Source organism: Haliotis rubra, unplaced genomic scaffold (genome assembly GCF_003918875.1).
Source record: "Haliotis rubra isolate DU_JTF1 unplaced genomic scaffold, ASM391887v1 Scf60, whole genome shotgun sequence".
NCBI classification, from domain to species: Eukaryota; Metazoa; Mollusca; class Gastropoda; order Lepetellida; family Haliotidae; genus Haliotis; species Haliotis rubra.
Window position 1 is genome coordinate 115,638 of NW_025767302.1, and position 12,846 is coordinate 128,483.

The 12,846-nt window shown below is 36.9% G+C and overlaps 2 protein-coding genes across 3 annotated transcripts; one reads left to right on the plus strand and one right to left on the minus strand.

Annotated features, from left to right (window-relative positions):
- Window positions 1–653: 653 nt before the first annotated feature.
- LOC124255427 (D-aminoacyl-tRNA deacylase 2-like) lies at window positions 654–2,958 on the minus strand. Of its 2 annotated transcripts, none has more exons than XM_046689341.1 (3): window positions 2,716–2,958; window positions 1,555–1,624; window positions 654–997 (listed from the first exon to the last, which is right to left on the minus strand). In XM_046689341.1, the coding sequence occupies exons 1-3, from the start codon at window positions 2,821–2,823 to the stop codon at window positions 735–737; spliced, it is 441 nt and encodes a 146-aa protein (XP_046545297.1). In that variant the 5' UTR covers window positions 2,824–2,958; the 3' UTR covers window positions 654–734. The 2 variants fall into 2 exon arrangements, with proteins under 2 accessions (XP_046545297.1, XP_046545296.1); XM_046689340.1 differs by having other exon boundaries at window positions 654–1,060.
- An 89-nt stretch (window positions 2,959–3,047) lies between these two features.
- LOC124255428 (cytochrome c oxidase assembly factor 4 homolog, mitochondrial-like) lies at window positions 3,048–4,374 on the plus strand. Its single transcript, XM_046689342.1, has 2 exons — window positions 3,048–3,207; window positions 3,926–4,374. The coding sequence occupies exons 1-2, from the start codon at window positions 3,088–3,090 to the stop codon at window positions 4,028–4,030; spliced, it is 225 nt and encodes a 74-aa protein (XP_046545298.1). The 5' UTR covers window positions 3,048–3,087; the 3' UTR covers window positions 4,031–4,374.
- Window positions 4,375–12,846: the final 8,472 nt, after the last annotated feature.

Consider the following 12,846-nt stretch of genomic DNA (forward strand, 5'->3'; position numbering starts at 1 on the left):
AATACTTTAATATTAAAAATTAGGGTGGTCCTTAACTTTTCTGTTGAGTATGTATTGTAATTTGTAATGTGAATGACGGATTGTTTGTTCATGAATTTGGTGACTTTTTCTGTTTGTAAATAATAGTGTAATGATTAAATATGTTTTTAAGAAACTCTTTTCAACTTTGTAACTTAAAATGTGTATGTGAGGTGAGGTGAAATTGGGTTTAACGTCGTGCTTGAGAATATTTCGCTCATATGACGAAAAATGTGTACGTACACAGATTTCATCTCATCACTATATGGCTGAAATAATGCTCTTCAGGCAAAATTAACTCAACTCAACTAACCCACCAAAGGATCAGGAAAGTGATCATGCGACTGCATGAAACTTATATCTCAACATGAAGATATCGTACTGTTATATCTCCTCTTGAAACTACTGTTGAAACTAGAAATGGAACAGAGAATGACACAACAAAAACATGTTTCAATGGTGCCATTTATCTTAGGTGTCAAGAGTTATCTCCCATATACTAAAGCTCAACCTGACTTGATTGATCATTACTGATTAGATATTTAAAGCTTACATCTGCATACTTGACGTGATCATCAAGAATAGAAGTAATAATGTTGGTATTTGTTTGAAAATAGGAACAGTAATGAATAATATCTTATTCAACAGTTTATTTACTTTCCATAAAAAAGACCAACAAGGTTTCTGTAAATCTTAAACCTGTCAGGCAATGATTGTCAAAACTCCAGTAAATGTGTGTATGGCCCATTGGTATCACATGAAAAGACCTGTCTGTTCCCATAGGTACCGGCTTGGACAACACATCCAGCTTCTCTGGAACTTTCAGCCTCCTGTAAGGTAGTTCGACACAGAGATACGAAGTCTGCGTACAAGGATGCGCCTTCCTCTTTATCAATGTTTTTGTGATACTGCATTCTCTTGCCCTTCAGTGCTCCACCAAGTGTTGCCTGTGGAATGATGAGGATGTTCCCAGGGAGGTCTAATATAGAAACACGTTTCCCTGCAGCAGACTCACTTAACTGGGCCGACAGCGCACACTTCACTACAACCGACAACATTTACTGTTACTTCACTTTTATAGAAAATTTTATTACAGGGATATCAGTATTATCTTTTGACCTTGTGTATATTGTGGACTAAAAATCAACACCAGCATCTAATGGAATGAACGAAATATGATGTCACCATAAGCAGAAATATGCCAAAATTCAGCCTCACTACAACAAACAGCATTTACAATTACATGTACTTCACTTTGAATTAAATATTATAACAGTGATATCACTTTTTTAATTTGATGATGTGTACATTTCACTGAAATTAATATGCTCACATTTAACACAATGGTTAAATACCAACAGTTCAGTTGATTCCCTGTCATAATACACTTTATCTAAGATTCATTATGAAAGCTTACGTCTGAATAATGGCAATAAATATGTTTTTAACATGACTTCAAATATTTGAACCTTTTGAAAAGATAAAACCATTATAGGTGAAAACAATGACGTTGTCTTCCAAGTTGAAAAATATTACCCATTTTATCAAGGATATCAGCTGTGGCTCCTTTCAGAAAACACACATACATGACAAGTCCTTTTCCAGTCTGAAATGTAACATATCCATGAATACCTGTTATGAATAGTAATGAATAGACAGACGATGCTGTATTACAAAAAGTAATGTATTTATTTTAATATTTGTTTGAGTGAGTGAGTAGTTTTTTCACCACTTTTAGCAATATTCCAGCAATATCATGGCAGGGGACAACCGAAAAGGGCTTCACACACTGTACCCAAGTGGGTTATCAAACAAGCCATTAGCCTACCCCAGTATTTATTTAATGTTTAATCAGTCAGCACAATTCTGTAGTTTGGACGTCAGACAACGCTGATAAGATTGGATGAAGAGTGGCAGGAAGCAGAATAGAACCATAAGCATGTTGCTTCCATACTAATGGATATATCGAAGGCTTTTGATAGTCTACCTCATTTCTTGTTAGTGGTGAACAAGCAGCCCTAGGTTTCCTGTGTGGCTATCTCAGGAAACAGCAACAGATTGCAACAGCTGGCTTTTTAGCATTAAGGACTGCATTTTAGGCATTGTTCTATTTAACATATATCCATATATATATGATGTATACATTCTCTGGTTGACACTTCAAATAATTATGCAGATTCAATGTCCTATTTTTCAAATTGAGCCTAAGAGACTAATTCCTTTTATCCAAGACTCCAAAGCAATGTTCTGTGGACAACATGGTCCTAAACAAGGCTAACTCACAGTAGCAAGCAACTGACTGAGCCATTAAATGTGTTGGCCTATATAGGCATATGATAATTGATCCTCTATTTCAGGCATTCTTGGACAATAATCAAGTCCCTAGTTGTTTTACTGAGACAAAATTTATAAACATGTGCCTCACAAAATATGAAAGAAAACTAATGTTGTTCTACCCTCTGAGTTCTGCTGACAATCATACAAAAAACTGACAATCAACATGTCCAAAGAATACAGTGATATTTATTATCGTATTATGGGTTTTCAGACGTTTAAGAACATCAGATGTTGTCTCGATTATCACATGAACAATCGTAAAACATGTCACTATATTATTAAAGACAACTTTATCTTAAACACAAGTCATCAGAAAATACAAGGACTGGCTTGATCTCTGCAATCACGTTTGTCATATACCTCAACATATTTTGCTTCAGTGTCCTCAGTGGCAGGCTGTACTTGTAAACGAGCGGATAAACATTGCTGTAAAACAATTCGAGCATTACTTCCCTGCCCACTCGCCATTACAGGTTATACCCAGCACACATAGATCTAATAAACCTTGGCAGATGTCCAGAAAGAGCGTCTGCATCCAAGGGAGATAACTTTATTATGCGTACATATACTATACATAGATAAACGTATTAGATTAAAACTACAGTTGAAATCCATTACCAATACATGCTAAAATTATTTAAACGATACTGTAATGCGAAGCATCCAAAAAGAGAGAAGTTTGTTGTTGAAGAAAAGCTCAGTCTCATTCGTCCACATCATAGGCGACTCAAGATGGCAGCTCCCACCGGGCATGACCGATCACGCCGTCCTAGCGAAGAAGAGGAAGAAGATGACCCAGTTGAGACAATGTTGAAGAAAACAGGCTGCGCGGAGTTGCATTATGCTGTTCAGGTGTGTGATGTGGAGTATTGCATTTCCAGGGCGCACATTTTCATTGTTCAGTCAGTCTCGTCAGGAGGATCCAACTTACTTTGCAAACTTGATTGCAAAGCTTTGCTGTTGAATGAGCAAATCTGATTAGCCATTTAACTTTTACCACTTCCTCTATCCCAACTTGGGTTTAGGAGAGCTGTGTGAGAATGATCAACTGTCCTTGAGTGCAGAGCATATCAGAAACCGTACAGTATTTCAACCCTATTTTGGTGTAGGACGAGTGGAAAGGTCATTCACACCAGTACGCAGGAGATCACGTAGCACTATAGCTGTTACCAGATGTTTTCAAACTTTATGTTTTGTCAACCATAAATTGGTTATTCACTCGGTGTAGTAATGTAAAACTGTTATCACGGTTGTCCTCTTTGGACATGTCAATTGAGAACATTATCACCGTCTCTATATATAAATTTAAAGTAAACCCATATCTGTGTACATGTGCAGTATGGACCTCTAGACATCTCATGATGGTGCTGGCCTCTCGTGTTTTCTAAAAAACTGACAACAACCTGAAGGTACTGGTACAACATTGTATCATTTCACCACTCTAATGTTTAGCAGTATATCCACAAGTGAATGTCAGCCACATGTTTAAGTTAAAATGTGAAAATGTAATTTTGTTTTGTTTCATTATCATGGTCATATTGCACAAAAAAAACACTCTTGATTTTTTCAGGAATGTATGGCGGAAACAAAGGATTGGCGCCTGTGTCAGGATAAAGTGAAAGCTTTCCGCAAGTGCATCGAGAATAGCATGCTGAATCAGGTTCCTAAGAGCTGACCGCGACTGGGCATGCCCTGCTCAGAGATGTTGAACTATTCATCCATCTATTGCAGTTCAACGAAAGGACCTAGCATTCTACATTGTTCGAAGGACACACTTGTATCTGGAATATTGTTCTATTTAATATATCATGCATATTGTGTATGTTCAAAATAATGTTAGATGTTGATGGAGGTAGTTCTTTAACAGTTGAAGAGTCTCTCATCACCTAACAACAAATAGTGTTCTACATTGCCAAGTGATACTGTGAACTACTATCTTCAGAAACATGGTAACAGCACACACAATGAGGTTAATTGTATGAGGAATCAACAGATTTATTAAAGGTTTTCTATTTTTTTGTCCTGTCTTGATCAAGACTTTATTAATCGGTTTATTTACAAGACCTGTAAGGTTGGTAAACATGTCTTATACATCATACAGTTACTACCAAATCAAATCATTACAAAAATCAAATGGCAATCCCAGCGACCTTGGACTATTGTGTGATGCAGTATTGATTCATTAGGAAAACTGCTTCAATTTCCAGTTCATCATCTATTAAAAATGTCACAGGGTTGTACAGGATGTACAATGTTATGTCCAATAAGCATTAAAATCAGAAAGAACACCCATGATTTCTCCTACACATGCCAAGAAGTGAGTAGACTTTAACATCACATTCAGCAATATCACAGTGGGAGAAATAGACCTCACAAGATGTGGACAATATATCAGTGTCTTTGGCATAGTTGCAGCAATGGTAGCATATCAGACAATCCAGTGATCAGTGTCATGAGCATTAATCTACCCAAATGGGATACGATGACCTGTGTCAACCAAGTCAGCAAGCCGGACCACCCGATCCCGTTAGTCGCCTCTTATGACAAACATGGGTTGCTGAGGGTTGTATGTTTTTGTATAGAACATTGACTTTTCCGTCAATATATTCTATTTGGAAACATCAGCGACCAGGTGTGTGTGTATAACAGCTACAACTTAAGCAACCAGATGAAAATCAAGCAAGCCTGGCAAATTATGACATCCTGCTGTTTGTTTTGACAGTCGGAGATAGTGAAGTACTCAAAGTTGATTTTTATTGTTATCAGTAAAAACAGTGCAGTGCCTAAGACATCATAACTTCTGCAACTCTACACTACATTTAAAAAACAAATTACCAGTAATGATTGATTTACATAAATATTATCTACTGTGATGACATGGTCATCAATTCAGTCAGATTATCTGATTTGTTTTAGCAATTTGAAACCCAAGATCAAGTATTATTCCCAGTTTTGGCAGAATACACAATAGCCATGCCCAGACATAGTTTACTGCGATTCTATTTTCTGTTTATATACAAAACAATGAAAGAAATGTACTATTTCTTCTTCTTTTCAAAGCTTAAAAACAACTCGCACAAAACCTCCCCATAATTTTATTCAGTCAATATGACATATTCATCCAAAAACAATGTTGTACAAATTAATCCAAAAGAGTGAGCAAGCATATATTTATTTTCAAAACAACCTGTTGCATACTTTCTACATGCGTCATCGCACATGCATGGACATGTTATCATCCATCCAGGGAATAATGCCAAAACAATCCATCCGAATTGCTTGTGGTTTAACATCAGTCTCGGCATCATTCCAACCACATGATGGTGCCCTGTGAAAAAAGCTTGGCTAGACCAGACAATCTAGTGACTAATGTGAGCATCGATCCATGATATCTGGGTACGATGACACAATTAACCAAGTCACTGGGCCTGCTAACCAATCCATTTGGTCTCCACTTCTGACAAGCATCCGAATTGTTTGTCATTTAACACAGGTCTCGGCAATATTCCAACCACATGACGGCAAGCTGGAAATAAGCTAAGACCAGGCAATCCAGTGATTGATACAGTGAGCAACGATCCACACCATCATGGTACGCTCACACAATTGACCAAGTCACAGAGCTGGACCACCAATCCATTTGGTCGCTACTTCTGACAAGCATAGGTTACTGGAAACAAGGTACAGCCTGGAATCTCCAAGAGGGGCTTTCAATGGTACTTAGGGACCGTTCATAATTTATGGCTAGGAGGGTGATGATGATGATTATTATTATTTATTATTATTTATTTTTTTATCGGGGTCCCAGCAATTTTGTACATAAAAATATGTTTAAATTTATGCTTAGAAATTATGGGAAGGGGAGGGGTCATTGATTTTGTACATGACATGGGGGGGTCACTTATTTTGTACATCAATGGGTGTGTGTGTGTGTGTGTGTGTTCCATTCACATTGTACATGCTTCTCCATAAAAATCATGAACCCCCCTAGCCATAAATTATGAACGGTCCCTTAATAAACATGCATGTTTCCTCAATGAAAGGATAAGGAGTGAAATTACACCTTTTTCTTTGCTGCACATGCAACACTGGTCAACCTTCCGGTCGTTTATTGTTCTTATTTTGTATGTGTGTCCGAGTGTGACTGGGTGAGGGAGAGAAAGACAATTTGTCTAAGGACTATCAATGAATATTCAAATGAAAACTGCATCACACACCATTGACTACTGAATACATGGCTTGTGTCTATTTGTATTGCTTGCCTAATGTACTTAATGCTGTGATAAAAATCTCATAAATGTGCAACATACACACTGACCCCACATCACTCAAACGGCAGAGAATGACTGCACTTTGAGCCCATCAGAAAGAAGTGCAACTTTCATTCTTCAGACCTCATACTTTGTTCAATATGATATTTGGCCGACTTGCATTAAGAGAAAAGAAACACAAATACTTCACTGCTGCTCATAAGAAATGCAGAATGTTTAAAGAATATATTCTGACAAATCACAATTCCCTTTCAGTATCATGTTAAAATATTTGTTTCTCACTCATTATTAGCAGTACTAACCTGAAATTTAGGAAATAATTTAATCCTTTTGCAGAGATGACAACCCTAATTTAGCCCAATTAGTCCAAAAACTGATGCAAAATTATTAATTTTTGGCCAAAATTATTATAATTTTTCCAAAGAATTTTCATATTAAATAAAAAATATATAGATATTCTAAGAACTTGTTATTAACATTGTACTCACCTGAATCAGTAGTAAGTATCGCCATATATATCTTGATACTGAATAAATGTGGTTGAAATTTATTGTGTATGTTACGTAGGATATTTGATAATTTAATTTATGTATTTTTTGGAAAATTCCTACATATTTTTACTGCTATGGTAGTAACGTATTTTGTGTTGTTTTTTCGTAACGAAATACGATAAAATCGTATGGGTTGTAGTGCTGGTATTGGCATACAACCTGCAATACGATACATCGTGACACTGAAGCTGCGATACGATATGAATCCCAATATAAGGGTGGCGATACGATGCGTATCACGATACTAAAATCTTGAATTCTAACACCAACTACAAAACACCTTAAGATCAAAACAAAACCATTTTAAAGTATTTTTTTTCAAATTCCACCAGCGTTTTTCAATGTACATTCGGAAACGAGATAATTATGTTTGTGAATGTTAATAACATGCGAGCGCTATGTCTGACACAGTTCTTGACGCAAGAATTTCGTCACACCACTAATGGATTGCCATCTCTGCTTTTGACCTCTTAAACTGATTTTAGGCCAAGTTTCTGTAAACCAACTAATACCAGACCTGAGGGGGTTCCATTGTGGCCACAACATCCTGCAAGCAATTATGATACCTGACAAAGCAAAAGGTACTCAAGCCAAGTGGGAAGTTAAAATATCTATGTACACATGTAAACCTAAGGCAGAATACAAGCCCAAGAGGGGCGGTTGGGTAGCCTAGTGGTTAAGGTTCACTTCCCATGCCAAAGACCTTTGTTTAATTCCCACATGGACACAATGTGTGAAGCCCATTTGTGGTGTCCCCTGTCGTGATATTGCTGAATTATTGCTAAAAGCGGCATAAAATTAAAACTCACTCACTCACATGCGCAAGATGACAGGAGGGAGATCTGTTCCTTGAGATCATGTTGATCACCATGACAAGAGTCTCAATATGAGAACAAATAGTGCTAAAATCAAATAAGCATGATATGAGAAAACCATCAATAACTCAACTATCTACAGCAAATAGTGCTTATTTGATTCCCTGGAATGATCTGAAGCATAACATAATCATATATATTTAATATCTAGGAGTTGAATAAAATTCTATCAAATGAAAACAAATAAAGAGGAACATTGCATTGTTTTCTTTCTCACAGACAAACAAAATGTTTTTGGCAAATTATGTCAAGATATGTACTGATACAACAGTTTAATTTAATTAAAGGATAAATAAAGTTTTAATGATTTTTGGTCAGCCAGCATGCAGAAAGTGTTACCATGGTTACAGGCATAGTTTTGTATGCTGTCTGGGAACAAAATTGGAAAATATAATGAAGGTGCCAAAACCCTCTATGCACAAGCATGTCCTTAATTTGTCCTGGAATCCAATTCAGTAACTCCTCACAGCTGGTACATGTAAATTACATTGGGATTTTAACACAGAATGCATGACTATGCATGCTTACAAGCTATATCACGCTTGGCAAAAAGGAAAGACAAAAGATAAATTGAAATATTGGTATCTACATACCAGAATAAAGGATACTGCACAGCAGCATCTGGAATGCCACTTTACAGGGCTCGGCATCCAGCATACCAAATAACCTATACTACCTATCAAAAGTTCAGACTCACTTAAAGCACTCACTATATGTTATGTATGTATGGTTTCTGCACCAACTGAGGGGAACCAACTGCAAACCTGATGCAGATGAATTGCATGAGGATCATGCATCAAATTGCTGAAAAGCATCTGCAAATATCGTGCATGTGAACAGCTGCGTTTTGGTGTAAAGTTTTGTTAAGAATTCGCCAATTTTCATTTATTTTCATCATTTACTGAACTCATGACATGTGTTACAAATTTTTTCTACAATACATCAGTTCATGTGTAAACAGTACCTTTAAACAGTATGGAATATTTTGCAAAATCTAGTTAGAACAGCTGCCTGAAGTAAGTGGCTACATTTACACTAGTGAGTCTAATCTTTTGATGAGAAGTATACAGTCAAATCCTGATGAGTCGAATCGCTGGGGACCAAGTAATAAATTCGACTTATCGATGTATTCGAGACATAAGTATGCCTATGAGGGTAGAAAAAAGATGATCCAGTCCTAATTTCTCCGCCTAAGCATTTGTTTATCTAATGATTTCCATATAACTAATAGGGGCACCTTATCAGTTCCAGTCTGATTAGCACTAATCTGCCTTTTGAACTCACCCGTCAATGACGGAAAGGTGTGAGCCGAGCTGGTTTGTTAATTGGATCAGTTTGCTACACCAATTAACTTCTCATTGACTGACTTCGGCTTATGTATACAAGATTGCTGTTGTTTGAATCTCATGGGACCAAATTTCCTTTTCGAGTCATCGGTTGTATTTATGAGACGAATTCGTGTAACCGGTATTCAAATGATGACAACTATAACAGGGAATGGTCGGGACCGACAGGTACTTCGCGTTATGCATAATATTCGAGACACCAGCATTCGACTCATCGGGATTTGACTGTATATAAATACGGTAAACTATGGTTCTAACAAGTCCATTATAACTTTAGTTTGTTGCACAGATTATAACATAATATATTGTAATATCCATCACTTTGTTCCATATGCATTTTTTATAGTTTAACATAATGAACTGGCAGTTTGAAGATAAAATGTAACTGGGCTGAAACTTGTTCGTTGACTTCAAGATAGATCAAGATAAGGTGGACATATTTGGCGCTGTTGTTCACTGGCTGACATCGTTGTATAAGTTGTATAAAGAGGAAGTTGATTACTATCACAATGTCGGAATGCAAAAACCTGTTGACTTCTCACATTGAAATAACCTAATGTCACCTAATGACTTCAACAAGCAATGACTTCTTATCAATGGACACAGGAATGTGAATTATTCCATGAATCTACAAGAAAAACACAATTGCTTGATTAAACGCAGGGCCTTAAAAATTACTTGTTTGAAAAGTTCCGGCTTTATACATTATTCCTCCAATTATATATTTGCAATTAAATGGTGTGGGAAACTGAGTCTGAAAGAAATGTATGGCCAGTCTAAGTAAACTTAGGCTCAGTATTATTCGTTACACTGCTATACTGAGTCTAACAAAACCTTGTGGAAGGTCGCGTCAGGTAAACTTTTCAATTGACCAATCCGAACACAGCTTACCAAATCGCGAAAGTTGACATTCGCACATACCTTTTGAAGTTTTACCTCGAAAAAGGTTTGTACCCGAACGATTCCGAATGCTATTTTCCGTACGATCGCTTCCGAGTGATGCACATGGAGCACGCCACAACAGTGAGTAAACAATCGCTGAAAATAGCGTGTTGTCAGTATTCAAGGATGTCAGCTTGTGGAAATGTTAGTTAATGATATAACCATGTCAACAGAAACCCCAAAGCGTATATTCTGCAGGTCATATGTCTGTGTTTTATGTGGGTTTTCATTTGTTGTGAGATCAGTGTTGGCGACCAGGAAAGAGAAAATCCATTTTGTAAGTCCCGCCGAACCCTAAATAGTAGCCGTTGTCTGATTGGTTAAATCCGTTCGGTCGTCTCGCTTTTGATTAGACGGTCATAGGTCGCTCAAAGGTTACCTGACGCGACCTTCCACAAGGTTTTGTTAGACTCAGTATAGCAGTGTAACAAATAATACTGAGCCTAAGTTTACTTAGACTGATGTATGGCGGGCATTGAACCAGGGTCATATAGTACAGTGTATTCCTGGGAGGAGGTAATCATTGTCCCAGACCAAACACATCAACTAGGCTCTTTGGCTAATACTTCGATATCTTCAAATGGACAGCTGACTGTGACAAGTTAATACAAACTTGCGATATGATTCCATTTTCAAATGTATAATCATTTTTGTTATAATCTGTGGAATAATCAGATAGAAGGTAAAATTGATGAAAGTTTACAGATTAAACAACAAATTTCCACTCATTAATGCTAGTGAGAAGGATTCAGAAGCATTTACGAAACATGAAATATTATGCCATGGCAGTATAGCTCACCTGGATAGCTATTCTCAAAATGTTCGTAATCCTACGAACTTTGTAAGACCATTCTTAACACATTGGCTATGATCAAAGTTAAGAATTCTTAAGGCTAAGAACGTTTTGAGAATAAGGGCCCTGCTTATCAAGTCAATCAGGAGTAAACAGACAATTAACAGAAGTTGCTGTCAATATTGATATTCAAATATTTTCTGTATAAATATTGGGGCCAAAATAAATACTTACAAATAGGATACAAATAACTAACTTTCTAACATGTTTCCAGGTATGGACAAAATTAATGTACAATTTTCAAAGACCATTGCAATGCACAATAGGGCAACATACAGATTAAGGGTCGCAGCTTATACAATACCAGTTAGCACTGTCAACTAGGACTCTGGCTTCACAGATCTTACTTGTTTCTTCGATCATAGTTGTGTTAGTGTAAGGGTTGGTCACTCCCAACTTTGACTTTGAATGCCATTTCCTATCATAAGGGTTAGACCCCCCTGTTCAATGACACAACTCTACCCAACTCTACGGTTGTCAATCAAACACTTCAAGGGCTATGATTTGTAACAAATTTACCCTATGTAACGTGCAGACAATCCATACAAATTTTGTCAAGATTGATTTTCATGGAGAAAATAGCTATTGAATATAAAAAGTAAACAATCATGTTTTCATGACTCGGTAAATCTGTACTAAATATTTGTGATAGCACCCTTAGTAAAAAGTTGGCTAATTAGATTACCTTATAAGCTTAATAGGAAATGTAAGCTCGATCCTACCCATAGTAAAAATTGAAGGTGAAAATCTGCCCAATAAAGTAGCATACTCCCAATAACTGTGACCATATTTCCTCTGATAAGCTCATGGGCGTTTAGTTTTTCAAAGGAGTTCCATGACTGGCGCTTATAAGAGACCCGGCACTTTTGCGCTTACTGGGCCTAATTACCGTAATTGTTAGTGAACTGCTTTATCCCCAGCGCTTATTAGAGGCCCGGCACTTATTAGAGGCCTGGTGCTTATTAGAGGAAATACGGTATGTTTACTTTCCACAAAGTTTCAACTCTAGGCCCTCTATATCTTCAAAGGAAAATATGGCACTTTCTAATGCCATACAATTTTTCTGTCTGTTTTTATAACAAGCACAAAATGCATTTTTACACAATAGCACTGCAGTATCTTTTGAGCAGAAATGGCTGAGCAGTAGCCATAGATAAGCTTTTCAACATTGCCAGTGATCATATTGACAATGAGGTGTATGCCATGTGTGCTGAGCCCCACCACTAGCTATACTTTATTTACATATACTAGCATTCATTACATCATGGTATGAACTGCCAGAGTAATGGCCATAAGAACTTTCAGCAATGTCAAAGTGCAAAGGTCAAATCTAAGTCCAAACATAAAACATTGCAAGAAATGGAAAATGAAAGTTTAACTCAACTATTTACTACACATTTACCAAATTTCATTACATCTTAAACCAAAAATTATTAGCAATAGCCATAAACATGCTTGTCCAAAACAGTTGAAGTGCCAGCAACATTGAAAATAGTCACATCTCTTGAACAAGTTTAGAAGTTGTCATTAGGGACCTTTCATAATTTATGGCGGGCTGGGGGTTGGGGTGGGATGATGATATTTAGGGGGTCACCAATTTTGTTCTGGAGAGGTGGGGGTCACAAATTTTGTACACATGCACTAGGGGGTCAC

Coding starts and splice junctions, on each gene's coding strand:
- LOC124255427 (XM_046689340.1), bottom strand. CDS start 2,823: ATGGCGAGTGGGCAGGGAAGTAATGCTCGAATTGTTTTACAGCAATGT. Junction 1,625..2,715: donor CTGAAGCAAAATATGTTGAG/GTATATGACAAA, acceptor GTTACATTTCAG/ACTGGAAAAGGACTTGTCAT. Junction 1,061..1,554: donor TGATATCCTTGATAAAATGG/GTAATATTTTTC, acceptor TGTCGGTTGTAG/TGAAGTGTGCGCTGTCGGCC.
- LOC124255428 (XM_046689342.1), top strand. CDS start 3,088: ATGGCAGCTCCCACCGGGCATGACCGATCACGCCGTCCTAGCGAAGAA. Junction 3,208..3,925: donor AGTTGCATTATGCTGTTCAG/GTGTGTGATGTG, acceptor TGATTTTTTCAG/GAATGTATGGCGGAAACAAA.